This window comes from Molothrus ater, chromosome 5 (assembly GCF_012460135.2).
Source record: "Molothrus ater isolate BHLD 08-10-18 breed brown headed cowbird chromosome 5, BPBGC_Mater_1.1, whole genome shotgun sequence".
Lineage (NCBI taxonomy): Eukaryota > Metazoa > Chordata > Aves > Passeriformes > Icteridae > Molothrus > Molothrus ater.
In genome coordinates this window covers 15,365,042-15,382,574 of record NC_050482.2, presented here as the reverse complement: position 1 = coordinate 15,382,574, position 17,533 = coordinate 15,365,042, and the positions used below count along the sequence as shown (strand labels likewise).

The following is a 17,533-nucleotide window of genomic DNA, read 5'->3' as shown; positions in this document are numbered from 1 at the left end:
TCCAAGATCAGTAAGAGGCATCAGCACTTTTCCATGTTTCCATGCAATAAGGGAAGAGAGGTGTCATCTCATAGGAACAGGAGTCACCTGCTTCATTGTATGTCTGCACTACACTAAGTGTGATGGAATCCCCCTAGGGTTCCTAAGTACTGTAAAAACACAAATAATGGCCAAGGAGAACAGGGACATGGGATACAATGGGATATATGGGCTATGGTGCTCACCAAGCTACTCTACTGCACTGTGTAAAACTGTGGGTTTAAATTCAACACCTTTGCAAAGGAAGTAAATTTTTTATGAGGAAGCATGATGGACAAGGCAAAAAAGCAGTTCACATTCACATCTTTATTTGTTACCTACACAAGCTATAATTTACAGACTGATATTTTCTGAAAAATAAAAACAAAACAACCAAAAAAACCTCAATATCCAAACACTGTTTCTTAATCTACATAAAATTTTAAAATTTGCAGAATTTACAAATTAATATTCAGAGCAGTTGGGTAAATTATACATCCTCCCTCAATATCCAGGTTCCAAGAGCTTTAGAAGTCATACAGGCACAAGATAAGATATTTTCTTTATACAACCATCTATTTACATAGCTTTTCCCAATAAACGTGGTTCAGTTCTCAAAGTAACTGCCAAGGTTTGCAAAACAGTGTATTTAAAATACATTTAGCAGCATATAAAATTAGATAAAAAGGAAAGACAATTTGCTTAAAAAAAAGAAAATGTGAGATGATAGAAACAAATCCGTAAGAAAAATAGATTAAGATATATTTATCATGACATTATGAACATCTAGTCATTGCAGAACATAGGCAAAACACAAATAAAACACAGCCATTTGTGGGCATTTGAGTTCTAGTCCTGAGCACAGAGTATACACAGCTGCACAACTTTGGTCAACACAGATTATATGCTATCAACACACAAATCATATGGCATTTGCTGTTAGCGGGATACAGCCATGTCAGGTAGATGTACCGTTAACAGCTTCTTCCCATCTATTATTCACTCCACTTTCCTAACAACAGTGTAAGTGACCTTTAAAATCTTCAAACTGCCTCTCATGATCAAAGGTTTATTCCTGGGACACGTTCCTTCCCCTGTTACCCTAAAATGCAAAACAGCTGATCATACTTGTGAGTGAAATACAGCAGAGCACTTTTGTTATATATTTCGGGTTATAATTTTGAGATGGTCATTAGAGAAGATTGAATTCCAGTTAATTTAAACTGCAAGTATTACATATGCACACAAATTCAGCCATAATATATAGAGATACACGTGACTGTTGAGACTCAAGCATGTTACCAAGAGGTTATTAAATACAGTACATATTTTAAGGACAGCAGGTCTAGTGGAACAGTTCACGCATTTTCAGTCCATTCCAGTCATCAGTGTTTAACTACTAGGACATGCAGCAAACTGCATAGAGTGCACCTCAAATTGATCAATGTATTCCTTTATCCCCTGTAATTTCAATTACTGGCAAGATCTTCATTTGCATCTCCTGTATCTGAGATCTGTCCATCTATTATATTCCGAGCTTTCCAGATCCTCACAGTGCGATCACTGAAAACCAAAACAAAGCACTATTAGAGCACTGTGATTACACTGGGGAGGGAGAGAGGGCCAAGGGGGGGCCAGGGACACTTCCTTAAAAGCTTGAGTGCCTTATTCAGAAAGGTATTGTTGGCAAAATACCAGCTCTTTAATGGACATGCAAGGGTTATTCCACCTCTAGGAGACTTCGCAATTTAACACGTACAACACTGAAGATTCCCTAACCTTATCACAGCACTGGCTATGACCTTTAGCCATCTAAGAATGTATAAAGACTTTATGCCTAAGAAAAGTAAAGAGGTGTCAGTCTGTCATAAGTAAAAAAAGCACAAAACTACAAGACAATTTGAAGTCCTAACTCCCCAACAAACTCCCCAACAAAAAATACCCAACAAACCCAAACCCATTTGCAAGGTGCTAGATAGCACATACCAGTGAGCTGATGTTTAGAAGCCCAGACTGTAGTTATGTACTTTTGGAAAAAAATCACTATTTACACAAATTTAAAGTATGTGTAAATAAAATATCACATAAAATGTATTACAAAACGCTGTTATAATTTGGAAGTAAAATAAAGAGTTAGTCTTGTTAAATAGCAATTTATTCCATGAAAGGGAAGTTATGAATTTCTCATAAACATTAACTTGAATGACTAGCCAACACTGATTCATATATTCCTCACAACCCCCTCAAAGAAACCAGCAGGCTGAGCAGAGTTGTGACAGTTAAAAGTGTTTTCTGTGCCTTCATTTCACTGTAAATTGTTAGGAACCATCTAAATTTTTTCGACCTTAAGCCCACTGCTAGAAATACCAAAAGACTGACATTTTTTAATGACAAAAAAAAAAAAAAAAGAATTTCAGATGCATGTATGTTCTAAATGGATTAATAAGTTTTAGGCAAACAGAAACATGAGCTTTGATTTCTCCACCCCTACCTATTAGTGATTAAACATAAAACCTGACCACCAAATATGAAAACTTGGCAATTTTGAAATCCTGCTATGATTCAGAAAGACCTGCTTGTAATTCAGAAGGCCAGAAGCTTCCACAATTGGCACAAGAATGCAACACATCCTCTTTCACAGCTCCTGTGCTCAGACTACACCACAAAGAGCTCTGTTGCCATCTCCTGCATATTTTCCATAACAAGGTACTTTTCTTGGTCAATTCCCCTGAGTTTCAGGTCCTCAATTTGCTCACTTTTACTGAGCAAACAAATATTCAAATCGAGGTGTTTACAGGACAGTAGGATGGCTTGCAAAGCTTCTGCTGTATGCCAGCATTTAAACCAAGCACAAACCAACAGCCATGTGCCATGGCTTTTAGGAGAATTTGCACAGGTAAGGAATGAGTTTTACCAGGAAATAGTCCAACTGCAGAGACAAGCTTATCAAGTTCTCAAGGACTGCCAAATTCTCCCTGCCATCCTGTAGATCAGTGGTCTCCAAACTTGTTTTGATCATGCACCTCTACCACTAAATTTTTTTAAGCCCACACTGCTGTGTATATTTATTAATTATATACACATACTACTGAGTTCTGATCATTTATTCCAGCACCCCAGTGGATCATGTTGTGCATTCTCTGGGGTGCAAGCACCCCACTTTGGGGATGGCTGTGATAGATATAAGCACTGAGGGGCATGGACTGGACAAGGTCTCCTGATGCTTTCTATGAAGTGCGTTACACATGTCCTAAACACATGTGCGTGGACAGAATTCTAGCAGGAGACACAGAAAAGAAAGATGCATGGAGAAGAACTCACTCTGCAGCTGTAAAAATCTGGCTGGAGTTGGTGCAGATGGCATTTATTGGGCTGTCATGTCCCTTCATCTCCCCAATGGGTGCAAAGGTGTCCACGTTCCAGAGCTTGAGGGTGCCTCCCCTGCAGCCGCTGAGCAGAACCGGCACCCCGGGCACCAGGCCAAGAGCACAAACCCAGTCCTTATGAGCATTGGGGATTTGCTGAAAGAGAGAAGGCACACAAGTCTCACAGGGCTGCAGAACATTCCAGAGGAACAAGCACAGAAGTGGAAAAATCCCAAGTTGTAAGCCTGATTCCTTGTCCTGCAGCAGTTTTGCTACGTGGCTCTGGGTGGATTCTGCACCTTTAGAGCAAGGACAGTGCTAACTTCCAAGAGTGTTTGTTTTTGTGAAATAATACTGCAAAACAAGAAGAAAATCTAATATGTACAATTGACCTAATGTAGAACAGAAATCAGTTTAGGATAATGCAAAGTCTGCATGTTTTCTAATGCATATTTGAATGCATTTTTGAACATATGGTCTCTGTATATGTTTCAAGTCTCTATAACTGCTATAAAACACATAAAAAGAAAATCCAAAGAACTGCACAAAAATACACCAGGAAGACAGAAGCTGTGTTTGCCTTCTTTCTTTCCTCTTTTCCTACTACACATTATACATTGATTTTGTGATGTTGCACTTCACAGAAACACATTAATTCTTTATTGAGGAAGAGCACTAGCATTTTAGTTCTCATTCAGAAAGCAAAATGCTGCACAGATCAGATGAGAACCACATCCTTTTGTTGTTCTCACAAATAAATACACGGGGAAAAACAAAAATATGGGGAAATAATAGCCAAAATTTGCTGTCTTTTGGGGATACCAAATGTAGCTTTTCTCTAGTTCAGTTAGGTAAGAATTGCTTTGCTTGCTGCATTGCTCATAATGGAGTACATTCAGCTTTCTAGGAACTTACCTTGGTATTTCATTTATAACATACACAACTACAACAGCACTGGTATTCTGAGTCTGCAGCACTCCATGAAACTGGGAATGGCAGGGGGGTGGGGTGATTGTGGTTCTTATAAATCCCAATTCTGTCACAGCAGGGTTTTGTGACTTGGGATGTGCAACACCAAGTGAAGCAGATGATCTCCAAATTCTTTTGAATAGCATGCTTGTTAAGGGATTTTCATTAATTACAGAGGATCAAACCTGGTCAACATGTGTATGCCAAACCAGAACCTCTGATGCAACATTAGCATTTCTGCTGTAAAGCAGCTTGGCTCTGTTTCAGGTTTTGGTTGCTGGGTAGATAAAGGAGAGCAGCTGTTCAGTCTGCAACCTTGGAGGTTTTGAAAACTCAGCTGGGCAAGGCCTTGAGAAACCAGACCTAACTATGAAGTTGGCCTTGCTTGAACCAGCAGGACAACTTTACATTGTGTGACCTCCAGTGGGCCCTTCCACTCTGAATTATCACATGATTAGCAAAGCAACAGCATTTCTCATTCCCTATAAAAGACAATGAATAAAAATTACTTCTATTCTGTCAAATGCTTCAGTCTTGCCTCATTGAAAAACATTCAGCATTTTATAGAAATGAAAAGAAAGAAGTGTGAGATTATTCTTTTCAAGTTCTAATTTTCAAACCAACAAACAGGGGAAGGCAAGGTAGAGAATCATGTCCATATACCAAAAGGAAAACAAGGAAAGTGATATAACTAGTCCAATTTACATACTTATTCACCCCTGATCCTGTATTCTTTCTGATGTTAAATTAATTGCAATAGCAAAAATGCATATTGCATAATTTTTTAATGAGCCTAAAATGCAAGAGTGAAGACACTCCTTAAAATTTCAATGAAGTCACTCTGAGAAAACAAAATCTTTCCAGTGCCTATGATTTTGGTACAAGATCCTTAGCATATTTTTCTGGACAGAGAGATGTGAGGGCAGATGTCCCAATACAGGCAAGTGAAGATTTTCTGTAAGATGCCAAATTTATGAATCTTTATTTTAACTGCAAAGTCTTTGTAGTATTCTGAAAAGGAACTGGCACTGAACTGGACGATTTTGAATGAAGGTCAAGAAAGTTTATATATTTATGGAATACTAATTATGCCCATATATATATTTTCTTTTTAAAGTAGCTAGTCCATTATTTTCTCATGTCCCAATACTTTAAAATTTTATTTGTTTCCTTGCTATCAGTCTGCATATTAAATGCATGCTCCTCCTTTCTGTAAAACTTACTGCAAAACCAGCACTCTCTTCTGGTATTTGTTTTTCTGCCTTCCAGTTCTTGGTCAGTCTCAAGTTAAATAATCACAACTATATCTCAAGAACCTCTCATAAGCCCTAGAAGAACAGACCAGCTTATAGCAGGTAGGCAAAAAGCAAAGTTCTTCATGCCAAACAAATTGCAATTTCCCTGGACTTGAGGTCCTTTTACACCCACTCCCTTTTTTACCTTTTTACATAAGTAAAAACATACAGCAAATGTGTTCTGACAGCAAGTGTTATTGTGAGTGTGTTGTATACAGATCATAACACCTGCACTGTTTAAGGAGATGATCTAAGGTCTAAGACTGGGTGGAGTGAGATAGGCTGTAAAACCTCTTCACAAGAAAATATTTTGTAGCCTGATCTAAAATATTGTTTTTCATTAATGAGTTCCCAATCCAAACTTTACTAACTTGTCAAAGACAAGTATCCAGTGATTCCAGTCACAGATGAGGCAAATGCTGCTTTTATTCTGAAGCAGAAAAACAACCCCCATGTACTCAGAGCTAAAACAGGATAACCACTTCACCAGAATTTCCTGATGCTACATTACAGAAGAGAAAAGCAACTGCATGTAAAGATCAAGTACATTATTGATTTCTTTCTTAGTCAGTGCTCTATGCCTTCCCTATTAAAAGCACCAGTGTCTATGTGAATAGTCATTGTATGAGCCTGAACATTTATAGAGCCTGAAAACAGTTCTACAGCGTGACTGTCACAGCAGCTGCATGATTTTTTCATTACCTGAAGAAGATCTTTTTGAGACAAATCCCATTTCTTAATTCCATTATCTCTTGAGCCACTAAAAAGGTTATCTCCCATAATAGCAAGTGCTTCAATGCCATCATAATGAGGAGGTTCAAAATTGTGTGTAGGACTCACGCTTCCAAGAGCCCCTTCAGTCACATCAAACATCTAAAATAAATAATACAATATGTTATATGAAATTTTCTGCCATCTAACCTGCTTGAAAGTCATGCAGCAAACAACTTCAGGGAAAAAACTTTTTACAGTCTTATTACAGGCCACAATATCATGATGTATATTTGACAGAATTTATCTACCAGAACCACTCCTTTCTCCCCTTCCACCTCTTGCCTGAAGTGGAAATACTCCACTGACTTCAGAGAAGACTGCTCTGGGAAGAATTACTACTACTTGAATATCATATACACAGCAGCTTCACAGGAAGGGCCCATATGTACCCTGTGTGGTGGGCTAGAGAAACAAAGCTCATGGGTGAGTTTGGGAAACATAACTCACTCTGGGAGAATTGCACAGCTAAGTCGCTTCAGAAAGAGGCATTAATATGTTTTTCTGGACAAGTTGTTTTGGTAAGGGTTACATACTATTACACACTGATGCTTTTCATGTACTAGACACACCTCTCTCCTTGTCTGTGCTCCAAGAATGGGGTGTTAAACTCTTTAAGAAAGGTTGCTTTAACAATTTAAGCCATAATCAATCCCATCAGGTCTTTGTTGCTAGAGCTGCAGTGTAAGCAAATCTGATTCATTTTGCATTGTAGGGAACCAGAACTCACCCAGTGAGACTGAGCTGAAAGAACAGATGAGCTGTAACTTTTTAAACCACCAGCTCTGTTTCACAAGAAAATGTCAAACTTTATCCTCTATTATTTGCTCTTTATTGGCCTTTTAGAATGAATAAGCTTGACAGTAGAAAAGGGGGAGCTTGGTAGTGTAAAATAATACCTTGTGAGCTAAAGGTGTGTTAAAATACGTTACCACATTCAATTAACATGCATCAGTTCCAACTGTAACAAAAAATTCCGTGATAAACCAGAAAAATCAGGTACCTAGAGATGACTAATATTACTGACTCAGTAGACAAGACAGTAGTTTCCTGTGACATGACAGTATCTGTCACCAGGCCTGGTAGCCCAACAGAAAACCACAGATTGTTAAGGGGTTAAAATGGACCTTAAAGATCATGTACTCCCAAACCCTCTTCGGTACTAGGGACACCTCCCACTATACCAGGCTGCTCAAGGCCTTATCCAGCCTGGCTTTGATTACTGCCAGCATTGGGGCAACCACAACCTCACTGGGCAACCTGTTTCAGTGTCTCACCACCTACACAGTGAAGAATTTAATGTTAATATCATAACCTAAATTTCCCCTTTTTCCATCTGTGCCCATTACTCCTTGTTCTGTCACTACAGTTCCTGATGAAGAGTCCCTCTCTAGCTTCCCTGTAAGCCCCCTTCTGATAATGGAAAGTTATGAGGTCTCCACATAACCTCCTCTTTTCCATGCTGAATGGAAGCCTTGAGAATTCATAGACAGCTGCACATATAGATCATTTATACTATCCAAAGTGGCTTGAGAATTCTGGAGGCATTCACTTTGGAGAACACACACTACTCTGAAGCACACAGAAATGGCTGAAATATCCCTGGACATTGTAGTGGCGTAAGTCAAGAGACAGGCAGACTTAGGAGGATTTATGTAGCCTGGCCACAGAAAGGAAGGACAGATAAACTTCTCTGCCTGTTGACAGCTTTGTTTTCCAAAAGCCCTCCCACATCCTTGCTTTTCACAGGAGCTCACAGCAAGACAAACTTGCATTACATGATGCCACCCTGTTGTTCCCACTGAGGTCCCTCCCTCATTACCTGTGCCAGGATGGCAGCTCATAACTAAACCAATATTCTGAACTGTGCAGAGAAGTAATTCTCAGAGTGTCTGCCTCTGTCTCCCCATTGCCTAAGAATCCCCTGGCCTCTAACCATAGGGACACTGCTGATAGGATTCAAATCCACAGCCCAAACTGTCCAACTGTGCACCAACCTCCCTGGCAGTTTTTTGCATCTGGCACAGTGCCCAGCCAAGCATCCAAGAATTGCAGAATAATATGAAAAAATGAAAGCCTAGCTCAGTGAGAAAGCTCACAAAGACTCTGGATCCTGCTCCACCCCCAGCTGTGTTCATACACTCTCTACAGTGTGTGAGAAGAACAGAACAAAGAGTATCCCCTCATAACAAGCTAGGGTTTCCTGCCCATTCTCTTTGGCCTCATGCATCACACATTCTTTGCAGTGTGAAGGTCACCTTTACATGATGATCTACAATTTATTAAGTCTGGTGATTTGGGTGTAGCCCTGAGAAACAGGAGCTTGTGGGTTTGAATAGCCACTGGCTGAGGTGAGACAAAAAAAAAAAAAAACCAAACAAAAAAAGACCCCTCATCCCAAAAAAACAGATTCCACATCCTAGAGTGAATTAATCACAACTCCAAGAAACAGAAAAGTATATTGGCCACCTTGCCTGAGAAGTGCTGACCTTGCTGTCTTCCCCACTTCAGAAGGAGCCTGGGCTAAACCCTGGACTCTCTTACGTGAGGAACACACAGGGTTGTCTCTGCTGAAACAATTAGGTCTGCACTCCAAAACAGAGGCACTGACTTAAGATGAAGAGCTAAATGTTACCTAAAAGCAGGTGTTACGAATATTTCTCCAAGACTTTGTACACCTGACATCCAATGTAATGGGGATTAAGAAAAAAACTAAACTGGAGACAACCATGCATCCATCTTCCTTAGTAAAACAAAAAAGGCATTGAAGTAGTAAGTATTATGACTGAATATTATTCATGATCCATGACTGGTGAAATAATTTTCATTTTGGCTATCACATTTTGAATGTGTAGATGTAAGCCACTTCTGCTGAAGCCTGCATCCCATGATGCAGACTTGCTGATATGCCAAGTTACCTTTATATAATGATCCTTTGAACCAGTGATAATAAGATCTTGTCCATTGGAGATCTGATCGACAGTAAGGCACATAACAGGACCCTGGTGACCAGTTAGCTTTCCTGTAGACTGAAATCTTTAAGGATAAGAGAAGAAATGAGGATTTGTTAATTTTTCACATATCCAAATGAGTCCATAGCACAGCTTGTGACAAATGGATCGTTTCATTTTCCCTATGTCTTCAGTACTCATCCTATTGTTTACCTATACTCTATTGTTCATACGCATGGATAATTATTAAATCTACATTAAACACAACAAAACCCCTCTACTTAATATAGGAATTAAATACTTAAAATAGGAATTAAAACATTTAAAGTAAAGATTAATCAGTCCCCTCGTAAGTATTTTCTGTATTTTGAATGCACTCTTTGGGAGCAGGTTCTGTTTGGAAAAGTGTAATTATAGTGCAGCTATCATAACCCCATATTATATTCCACTGGCTTCCATCATCTCATCAACAATTACTAGTCAGGATTCCCATCCTCACCTCTACAAAAGTGTGTTTTGTAGTGCCTGTCAAACAAAACCTTGTGTTTTTCCAGTCATTTTTACTGAAATGATTCATCACAACCTTAACACATGAGAAAATCATTATCTCAGTAACCACAACAGATGGATTAGCTGATGTGTAACTGATACCATATTTTGCCCAGATGTGGACACTACCATATAGAAGAAATACTACACTGACTGTTTCATATGCACAACTTTGCTGCCTATGCACATGTAACCACCTAAAAACATTCTCTTTGGCTGGTGTTCTGTACCTTTTCAGGTCCCACATCCTCACTGAGTTTCCAGCAGCTGCATAGAGGAATGTGCCAGTTGGATTTAGTGCAATTTGATTGATCTGGTTCTCTCCAGCTGGGATAGCAACTGTTCTGTTAGTACTTCCTGAACACACATCAGCAGGCATAGCTTGGCCTGAAGACCTGAGTACAAAGAAGGAAAAAAAGGGGGAAAAAAAAAAAGAAAAAACCCAAATTCTACAGTTAGTTTGCCATACTTTGTATACTCTCTAGAAACAAACTAATTTCACTGAGCAAAAAAGGTTATAAGCCAATTATGAATACTAAACATCTGATAAAACTCTATATGCAAATTGTTTTGTGTTCTCATATATTACTGGTGTCCCATACTGACTTAGCCTGAACATGTAAAGAAACATTGCCAACAGTGTACTTATATTACACTGTACTGCAATACTGAATTAAATATAATAAAATGTATCTAAAATCAAGACTCATTTGAATGCTTGGCATCTGAGGTTCAGCATACTCACGTCAAGGTCCGAATGCACTTGGCAGAATCTCTGATGTCCCACACCTTGATATAGGAGGTTGAAACTGTGAAGACCAGGCTTGTGTAGTTGCAATATTTAACAGAAACCACATTATTTGGGTGACCCCCTAAAGACATAATCTCCTGTCCAGTTACCAGATTCCAGACTTTACAGGTACGATCTAAATAAAGACAAACAAAAACGGGAAAAATATTAACAATAAAAAAAAAAAAAACTGAAAAATCTCATGCTTTTCCTAAACTCAGTTAATTTTTAAAAAATTACATTCATTCATTTGCACTCATATATTTTCCTCCATTTCTGTAGACACCTGCAGAAACACAGCTAAAATAAGTAGTTCTTTAGAAATACTCATAGGCATCCATCTATTATTATCAAAACCAAGCAAGGTTGATCATTAAATGTGCTTTCAAGATCTGCATATTAGCTCCCAAAGCATTTTAAAAGGTATTAAAATCTAAAGGGAAGTGAAAATGCAGACAATTTAGAGGCTGTAAAGTGTGGATGATCATAGATGAAAAGAAGAATCCAATTTTTAATTCAATAATTCATTAATAAAAACATAGTTCAGGATGAGTTTTGAGACTTAGTATGGCTGAGTTCTGTCTGCCACAACACAACTACAAACGTGAGAAGGGACCCAAACCCTTCAGTGTTTTGGGGGCCTCTGAAAGTCCCAGCAGAGAGTGCTTTAGTCACTGTTTTGATTCCATAGCAAAGGAATTTAAATACTGCAACCTTTTATCTATTAAAATCCCAAATGCACAGAAGTTTTCAAGAAATCTTCAACACTACTGGCAAGAACAGGAAACTCTCCCTGCTGCAGCATGTCTGTATCACTCCAGGTATTTTAGATATACATTTATACTGAAATAAGTACTGGAAGGATGAAGAGAAAGCTCCATGTATAGACTCCAGTTATGATAGCATGAAGGTAAGTATAGCAAGACCTGTCTGCCACTTTAAAACACCAACTACCAAGATCAAAGATCTGCTGTGCACATGAGAGCTTACTGGCATTTCTGAATTTGTCTGCAAGTCAGTTTTTCTGAATCTGATGTCAGTGAGCTGAGACTTTCTGCTTCAGCAACCATTTCCAAAAGATTTAACTTTATTTAATTAAACAACTGTCTACACTCTTGAGTAAAAGCATACTTGGTAAACTCCCCTCAAAAATATATAGAGAAAAAATTTTCCCATAAGTTTAAGAAGCCAGGATATGACTTCAAAAAGGTAAACATTTGCAACATCTGCAAACATCCATTAAAAAAAACCAAACAACTAAATCTTTAGAATACAAATCTAGATGTAAAATAAAATTATAAAACATGCCATTTTTCCCTCACATAGCCACTAAATTTAAAATCTCAACAGAAATTAACTAAGTATTATTTACAAAATCTAAATCAATGTCCTTTTTTGCAACTGTGTATTCTTGTACAAATGTTAAAATGTTGGCTTAAAACCTGCAAGATCAAAAGTTTGCCAACTCACTCAAAGTGTGTGATTTGGTATTTTTAACAGCCAGCTAGTAGAATAGCTATGGAATCCATAACTGAATATTAGCAGTGGAAGACTTGCATCTGATGGGGTTGTCAACTATGCTAATACTGGGATAAAAGGGATGTCCTGAAATTTCAAGGTTTATTCATTATATGAACTAGTTAAAAGGAGAGTCTCCTTGTCAAGAGGTGTTAATTCCTTCCCAGCCACTCTAATTCCTGTTAGCGTTGATACTTTCAGAAAAAAAAAAAAGAGTCTGCTATAGTTTCAGCTGCACAACTAAGAATATAGCAAGTCTTTTATATTAAAATAGGTGTTTGTGAAAAGAAATCATTGAGCTCTGGTGGCCTCTGGTGGTATCTTTAGGCCAAACTGAGCAATGATACTGGAAATTCACTACAGACAGGAGGAAAATGTTCTCTTCAAAACACTGCTTCTATCAGTTTGAGAAGCCTATAGAGCAACTGCACCATCCAGTAAGGAACTTAGAGGTTACTAAAATTCCAGGCCCTCCCACAACTGCCATGCAGTTCTCATAACAACAAAGGACAGGAAACGAGATGCACAGAGGAAGCAGAAGACACCCTCAGATGAAGATAGCTCAAAAAACCAACTATGGCATGAAGGGTATTCAAACTCTGTGCAGTAGAGCCAAACATGTCCGAATTCCCACCTCCACCCTTACCTGAAGCTATTTGCATTGCATGTCATGTGTTTGCATGCTACCATGACTGCTTCCATCTTATCACTCAACAAGTGTTAATGTTACTGCTTTTTGTAGTTTTCCACTACAAATAAGCAGCCAAATACTACACATTGGAGTTAGAAACCTGTAGATAATTACCGTAAATCCATCTTCAGCTTATGTTGAGAAACAGACCCTTAGAATTTTCCACTGTGTTTACAGCACTAAGCACAAATTAAGAATTTCACAACACCCCAAGTTGTCAAAGCAGCCTCTGTAGACAGCAGACGTACAAAGAGCTTGCCCAACCTTTAGATCCAGTGAAGAGAAGATCATCAGTTGCATCAACACAAAGCACAGCCTTGATATGTCCCTCAGCTGTGTAGATACACTGAAGTGGGGACGATCGGATGCCTTTTGAAGCAGGGAATGGGTTAATTATCCCCCTAAAGAAAAAAAAGGAATGTGAGTTGGGCACAGTAACAGACACAGATAAAGCTAATTTACTTGCATGTAGGGAAAAAAATTAACCTAGTTCTTAGATGTGAGGGCAGAACAGCTGAATGCCTTTCATAAACTATGTAAGGACTTTTACTATTTAGCCTCAACACACGTCAACTCTGGCCTATCAGTTAAAGAAAATCACATAAAAAACAAACAAATGAAAAGACAACAAGATGCTAAATGCTGGGTACATGGCAAAGTCTGCATAATGCTGAACAAACCAGGACACTTAAAGCTTCTGTATGCCCAAGATCAACCATCTAAACAGCATAAACAGCTCTGAAAAATGGAGCAGTGCCAATTCCAAACTCAGCATGCATTTCACATCATCTGATTTCTATGGGCAGACACAAAGAACTGCAGATAACTTCTGTGTCTGAAAAGGCTCCCACTGCACCCTGTACCCAACAACATGCTCACGGCTCAAATGGCTAAAAGGGAGGACGACTGGAATGCTGACACCCCAGAGGAACCTTCCTGGGCACTTTCAGCTAATTCTGTGGTGATGCCAAAACTTGCCTGAAATAAACACCTCACAATTCTTTACCAAACAAAAATTACTAGCTGTCTAAAATCCCATGCATACAATTGCACGCATACAGACCCCTTTATTTCTGTGAAGTGTAGAAAAGCCTCAAGGTGATGCCCAAAACATGCAACACTGTGATCTGGCCAGCTTGCAGTTAAGACTCACTGTCATGCTCTTTTGGGAATCACACACATAACTGTGATGAAAAGGAACTAAACCATAGCCCTATCTCATCAAAACAAAACAAAAAGTATCAGATCCTTTAGGAAAATCTAAAAAATTAGTAATATTGTCCAGAAGTTTGCTATAGAAAGGAAAAAGTCCTTTATGATACAAGCTAACTTTGTGACAGCTGGTTAGTTTATCTAGTACATTAAAATTATGATTTTAAACATTTTTACAGTTCAGGACATCTTCACTCATATAATTCATAACTCCTCAGCAATCCTTCTTTAGATTTTACTAATATTAATAGCATCTTAAATTGTGTAACATTATCGTCCTCATTTTGGAAAGGCATTCACCTTTCATCTGCACCATTCTGTGTTTTCAAGAAAACAGGAACAATTTGCTTTTTAATTAATTTAGGTCTCTCTGCTTTTGTTTTCCAGCATCACACTAAACTAACATGATTTTCTCTGTAGTAGTCCCTGTTGGATCATGCTGCCTCTGAACTGAGTTATTCCTCCTGCTCTTCTCACCCAGGAGAAAGCCACGTAAAATACATGTCCTGGAGCTATTTATCTACCTATATGCAGTGTTCTAAAATCTACAGACAAAAAAAAACACTACAAGTGCTACAATGACCAGCCAAAGCCACCATTACATTATTAACAGTTATTTGACTGCCCTTCTGTAGATAAACAAATATTTCATTGAGTACCAAAATCCTAACCCACAGGGACACAAGTAGCAACATTTCTTTGATCTCTTAAGCCACTGTGCATTGTCTCAGAAAGAAGTAATAAAAACTACTCATTTTTATTTACACTAGGATTTCGTTTTTAGTGATCAAAGCATACAACGGAAAAAGAAAAACAAAAATAAGGAAATAAGTAAATAAAACATAATAAAATGTCTGCTCCTATTTTTTTTTAAGAAAACAAAGAGAGAAACAATGTGCCTCAGGAAATGTTTACACCATACTTCAGTTATAATTAAAACACCTGACATGCTCAACAATGATAAAAGAATACCCTAAAAAAGGAGAGGGGGAGACATGCTTGACCCAAATCTCAGATATTTCATGTTCCAGCAAAGGCAAGAGAAACAATGCACAGGTATCAGGAAAAATCATGCAACAGAATGAAATGCCTTAAGAACTGGAATAACTTTGATGTGAGATGCCAAGAAAACAGAAAAGAGAAAGAGAGAGTACCTTTGTACCTCCGACAGAGAGGAATCACTTTCATCAGACCTACAATCAACAGTGGTGGAATTGTGAGGAGAAAGAATATAGGTATCAGCAAAAGAACGCCTCCACATGAGAAGAACACACAACAGCATGGCCAATTCAGAAAAGCAATGCAAATCCACAAACATTATGCAGCATTGCTCAAGGTATATCTCAAACCAATGATGATATGGGGGGTAGGGGGGGGGAAAATAATTATCTTAAAATATCACTCTCAGCAGTAAGTTACAGTAGACTGTTTCAGCTCCAGAAGATGAGTAACAGCAGCTGAGCCATTTCTTATTTCCCCAACATTTTCTTAGAGAAGACAAAAACTTAAAAGGAGAAGATAGATGCACAGGTTAACCTCCATAAGATGCTTGTTGAGAATATCAAAAGAAAAAAAATACTTTGAACATCAATGCCTGCTAAGTGTAGAAGAGACATGCAAAATATTAGTAAAAGACATATAAATGTTAAATATGATAACTCAAATAAATACAGCGATTTGCAAGCCATGCTGAGTTCAAAAACCTTCACCTCTCATTTCGAAAAATGTTTAAAAATAAAAACCAAGAAAACATACAAGACAATATTTTCCCAAGACATGATGATTTTCAGTACATCTTAAGATGCCCATTTTCAACTCAGACAGATTCAGCAGTTTCTACTTGACTTCAAAGTCAGGTCAGAGAAAACGAAAAGGGTTTGGTGGGAGTTAGCAATAAGAACGGTAAGCTAAGATAAGGAAGTCACAAGCACAGTTACTGAAAGCCTTGCAAGCCACTGCCTGGTATGTGGTGGCTGTAGACCTCTGAAAAAAACCCCATTTTATTCAAAAAATAGTGCCAACGGACAAAAGCAATTTCTTATCCTGCTAGAGTTACAAATAAAGGTTTATTTTAAATCTGAGTTGCAGTTCATAAGCACTGCATGGTATTTGTATCAGTACTGAAACCTGTAATAGAGATTCTAGTCACATAAAGTCCACTGCCATTTGGAGAAAGGTTCCTAAACAGATGCCTAATGTGAGAAAAATCTGTTCTACTTCTTCTAAACAAGATATGAATATCATCTACTCCTGCAGATCACCTTCTAAAGTCAGTCAGTTCAATAATTTGGATAATATCTAAACAACTGTGTTCTAGCTATTTCAATGTCCCATCCTCTGAGGTGCTGTTGTGAGAGCACTCTGAGCAACACTGGAGCAACTGAGTAACTGCCAAAAGCACTATTTCCTAAATCATCACCTAAAATCTATTTTTGAGTGTAAACACACACACAAATACACAAACATCTAAGAATTCTACCATTTTCTATTTTGGGTTTAAAACTACAAATACCAGACATAGCCTAGAAAACAGGAAACAAGGTTCAGCAGGAAATTTCTCTTCTCAAATTTTTAGAGTGGTTCCATGATAGTTTAAAATATTTCCTTTGAAAACTACACAAAAACATGAGAAATATCTCCTCCTGTCTTGCAGAAGGGCAAAATTTCTACCAGACACTACACTGAAAACTTGAGCACACTTTACATTTCCCTGGTTGGGGGCTGAGGCTTCCCTTTGTGACTTACTTATCCTGCTGAACTGATGTGTTTCCCTGAGAAACAGTAAGACGACTAAAAACATTCATTTCATTACGGGGCCGGCTTGGTGGGGAAGTAGGAGGTGACAGACTAGCCTCTGGGGCTCCAGAATCTGAGCTACAAAAAAAAAAAGAACATCTTCTTTAACAGGTTATGAATGGTTAGAAAAGTTAGATGCAACATGCCTCAAACGTTAGATGCTCTTCTCTTAAGCAAATGATTAGGATTGTAATACAGATATTTCTCAGAGAAGGCAAAAAGCTTAAGGCTGCAGAGTGCAAGATGGCACAATGTTCAAAGATTAAGTGGTAAAAGTGAAAGCTATAGGCAGAAAACACAAATGTAAAATGAAGAAATTCTTATAAAATTGAAGGCTCTTAGAGATACTGTTGACTTTGATTTAAAAAAAAAAAAAAGTAAATTTGCAAATGCTCCAAAGGGCATTTTCTCAGGGCTCTGCCCCTGAGCTATTTTGTACAGAAAAACAACCTGGAAAAAACCACAAACAACCACACATGAGCTGAGCAATAATATCAACAATGAAACAATACAAACTATCCTGGAAGAAAAGAAATAGAAAAATACAGATTTATTTTTCAAGAAAATTCAAAGTTCAAATTACGTCAGCAGAAATAAATTTAAAATAA

At 38.0% G+C, this 17,533-nt stretch overlaps 1 protein-coding gene across 4 annotated transcripts in view; it reads right to left on the bottom strand.

Moving 5' to 3' along the window:
- Window positions 1-330: 330 nt before the first annotated feature.
- The window catches only part of KIF21A (kinesin family member 21A), an 86,816-nt gene continuing 69,613 nt past the window's right edge, over window positions 331-17,533 (bottom strand). For 2 of the 4 annotated variants that reach the window (XM_036401815.2, XM_036401816.2), the window contains 9 exons: window positions 16,875-17,003; window positions 15,284-15,322; window positions 13,182-13,318; window positions 10,664-10,844; window positions 10,149-10,313; window positions 9,337-9,454; window positions 6,350-6,520; window positions 3,340-3,539; window positions 331-1,581 (listed from right to left, as the gene is read on the bottom strand). In XM_036401815.2, coding sequence (XP_036257708.1) covers window positions 1,488-1,581; window positions 3,340-3,539; window positions 6,350-6,520; window positions 9,337-9,454; window positions 10,149-10,313; window positions 10,664-10,844; window positions 13,182-13,318; window positions 15,284-15,322; window positions 16,875-17,003 — 1,234 coding nt within the window. In that variant the 3' untranslated portion in view covers window positions 331-1,487. The remainder of the gene's footprint in view (window positions 1,582-3,339; window positions 3,540-6,349; window positions 6,521-9,336; window positions 9,455-10,148; window positions 10,314-10,663; window positions 10,845-13,181; window positions 13,319-15,283; window positions 15,323-16,874; window positions 17,004-17,533) is intronic. The other 2 variants (XM_036401817.2, XM_054514800.1) reach the window with 2 other exon arrangements.